This window comes from Lactuca sativa, chromosome 3 (genome assembly GCF_002870075.4).
Source record: "Lactuca sativa cultivar Salinas chromosome 3, Lsat_Salinas_v11, whole genome shotgun sequence".
NCBI classification, from domain to species: Eukaryota; Viridiplantae; Streptophyta; class Magnoliopsida; order Asterales; family Asteraceae; genus Lactuca; species Lactuca sativa.
In genome coordinates, this window is record NC_056625.2 from 75,697,168 (window position 1) to 75,699,850 (window position 2,683).

At 29.1% G+C, this 2,683-nt stretch overlaps 1 protein-coding gene across 2 annotated transcripts; it reads right to left on the minus strand.

Moving 5' to 3' along the window:
- Positions 1-206: 206 nt before the first annotated feature.
- LOC111920924 (kirola) lies at positions 207-1,164 on the minus strand. Of its 2 annotated transcripts, none has more exons than XM_023916493.3 (2): positions 963-1,164; positions 207-669 (listed from the first exon to the last, which is right to left on the minus strand). In XM_023916493.3, the coding sequence occupies exons 1-2, from the start codon at positions 1,096-1,098 to the stop codon at positions 401-403; spliced, it is 405 nt and encodes a 134-aa protein (XP_023772261.1). In that variant the 5' UTR covers positions 1,099-1,164; the 3' UTR covers positions 207-400. The 2 variants fall into 2 exon arrangements, with proteins under 2 accessions (XP_023772261.1, XP_023772260.1); XM_023916492.3 differs by having other exon boundaries at positions 915-1,152.
- Positions 1,165-2,683: the final 1,519 nt, after the last annotated feature.

Sequence of the window (2,683 nt, forward strand, 5' to 3'; positions counted from 1 at the left end):
CATTTAGCGACAAAATATACATCAATAATTGCAAACAAATTCATTCATCAGTAATCAGTCGGTAGATGGCTTGAGAGAGGTTAACTATGGATCTTAGTTTTGCTTAGAGTCATAGCATGTTACTAGTTATTACTAGTTACTAATAATACCATTAATTTGCTGTAAAAAAAGAAAAAAAATTAAACCAATTTCTATAAGTACAGTAGTTTGCTACATAATTAAACTTTAGCATATAAAATTATTACGATTACTTAAAGCAACACCATTTTTACATATAACACAACCAATAAACATAGCATAAACAAGATAGCGCATGCAACATGTGACGCATCCAAAATCAATTATTAAATGATGCGATCTAGATTTTGGTTTATTTAATTTCTAGAGATGGAGACTTAGATTAATTCTTGAGATGGTGAGTCTCTATGTCTTTGGTGACCTTCTCGTAAAATTCCATAAGCGTATCTGGATCAGGAACATCAGGACTTAGCTTCTCATACTCCACAGTCCATGTGACAAGGTTGCTTAAACCATGTGTGTCTACATGAACATGTATAATAAAGGTCTTATATAATTCCGTGAGATCACCTTCAAGTAGCTTGAAGGTGATTGACTTTTTGCCCTCATCGATTTCCATGATTTGTGTTTTTGAAACACGGTCTTTTCCATCTACAACAAAATATATATATCAACCAAAACTTTGATTTCAAGTGTAAAATGTGTCGACAAAGAAATTAGTTTACATCAAATTTCCATCTAACAGATCATAAAGAAAGATTTCAGGGGCATATATATATATATATATATATATATATATATATATATATATATATATATATATATATATATATATATATATATATATATATATATATATATATATATATATATATGTATATATATGTTTTTTTTACCATGAAAATAGTTCCATAAAAGCACAGAGCCCACGGTTCCAACTTCACCTTCATGGGTTTGACAATTTTGGATGGTAGTCGGGGTCAAGCTGGGAACTTGATGGGGGTCTGTCTTCCATAACTCGTGAAAAACATCACCGCTTGACTTGATCTTAATCTGAACTGTTCTACTACTTAGCCCCATATCTCTTTAGTTAGAATTTGAATGAGGATTACTTGCTCACATCGTTACCATTTATATATAGATGTCCTCCCTTTGATATATACCCCCCTCCCCCCAAAATAACTATGTTAATTAACAAATATTATCTACTCATAAGATTTTTTTAAAGTACTATTTGATCATGTGATTCATGGTGGTTGAATATGCATGTCTTACTGTTCATGTTTCTATTAAAATATCGCGAAGACGTAATTATAAATTAATTAACCTTAATCAATTTTAGTTATTATAATTAATGAACTAAATTTAAAAGTGGGTTTTGAATGCACACAAGCAGTACTCCTCCCCGTATAGGAAAAGTTGCTAACAAAAATAATAAGAAACTCCATAATCCTTGTTAAATTAAAAGGATTCTAGTCGTTTTAAAACATTCATAGAAGATAATTAGTATTTTACACCAAATGGTCTTTGGCCTAGCGGTAACGAGACACTCTCAAATGAGAGGTCATGGGTTCAAGTCTCACTACGAGACTTAAATGATGTTTAGAATTAAATTAGGAGTAGATAGTTTGCCGTTTCAAAAAAAAAAAAAACTAGTATTTTACCCGCTGCGCGTTGCAGCGACGGTAATGAATTTAAGTAGTAGTAGAAAGTTTGTTGTTATTTTTTGTAAGTATACGCAAAAAGTTGGTTATATTTTCATTTTTTTTTGAGTATATGTGTCTTCCGACACTACAAACAGTCAAACACCATATTATGTAGAAAAAATTATGTACATCCAAACATTCAAAAATGTTGAAAACAAATGAAAAAGTTGTTTTTGTTTTCATTTCTTTTGAGAATATATGTCTATACTACATACACCATATGTGACAGGAAAAGTTATGTACATTCATACATTCAAAAATTCAGTTGCAGTTTCAGGAAGTACCAACGTATAATGATCAGCTATAATTCTAGGATGTAGTTAAACACGGAATTTAAAAAATGAAGGGGGGGGGGGGGGGGGTTGAAAGTAACATTGTAGAAGGTTCAAAGTTAAAGGTAAAAAACATTTTAAAAAGTAAATGTACCAACTCTAAGACATAGTTAGACATGGAAGTTTAAAAAATAAAAGGTGAAAGTAACATTGTAGAAGGTTAAAAGTTAAAGGTAAAAAATAACATTTTAAAAAGTAGATGGTGAAAAATAAAGAAGAAGAAAGTGATATTTAAAGACATTGTAGTTTATAAGCTAGTAAAAAAAAGTAAAGGAAGAAAAAACTTTATTTTTCAAAATATGGGTGGAAAATGTTGGTAGATAAAAAGTTGAGGGGTGAATAAAATGGACAATAAGAAAATAAAAAAGAGGAAAAACAAAAGTATGGGCCACGATAAGTAAGTAATATTATTTTTTCCTGTCAATGAATAAAAGTTAAAATAATAAAAAACTGTATTATATATAATCTGACTTATATACAGAAAACATATTTAAAAATAAGAACTAAAACGTAGAAAAAAAATTACAAAAAAACATAGAAAATTTTTGAATTTATATCAACATATACATATAAAGTAAAGTAATTTACCTTTAATTAATGAATGAAAGTTCTAAATTTACGCCGAAA

Excerpts from the sequence above, each read along its gene's own strand:
- LOC111920924 (XM_023916492.3), bottom strand. The coding sequence starts at position 1,098 with ATGGGGCTAAGTAGTAGAACAGTTCAGATTAAGATCAAGTCAAGCGGT. Across the intron at positions 670-914 it reads TTTATGGAACTATTTTCATG|ATGGAAAAGACCGTGTTTCA; the intron begins GTAAAAAAAACA and ends ATTTTGTTGTAG.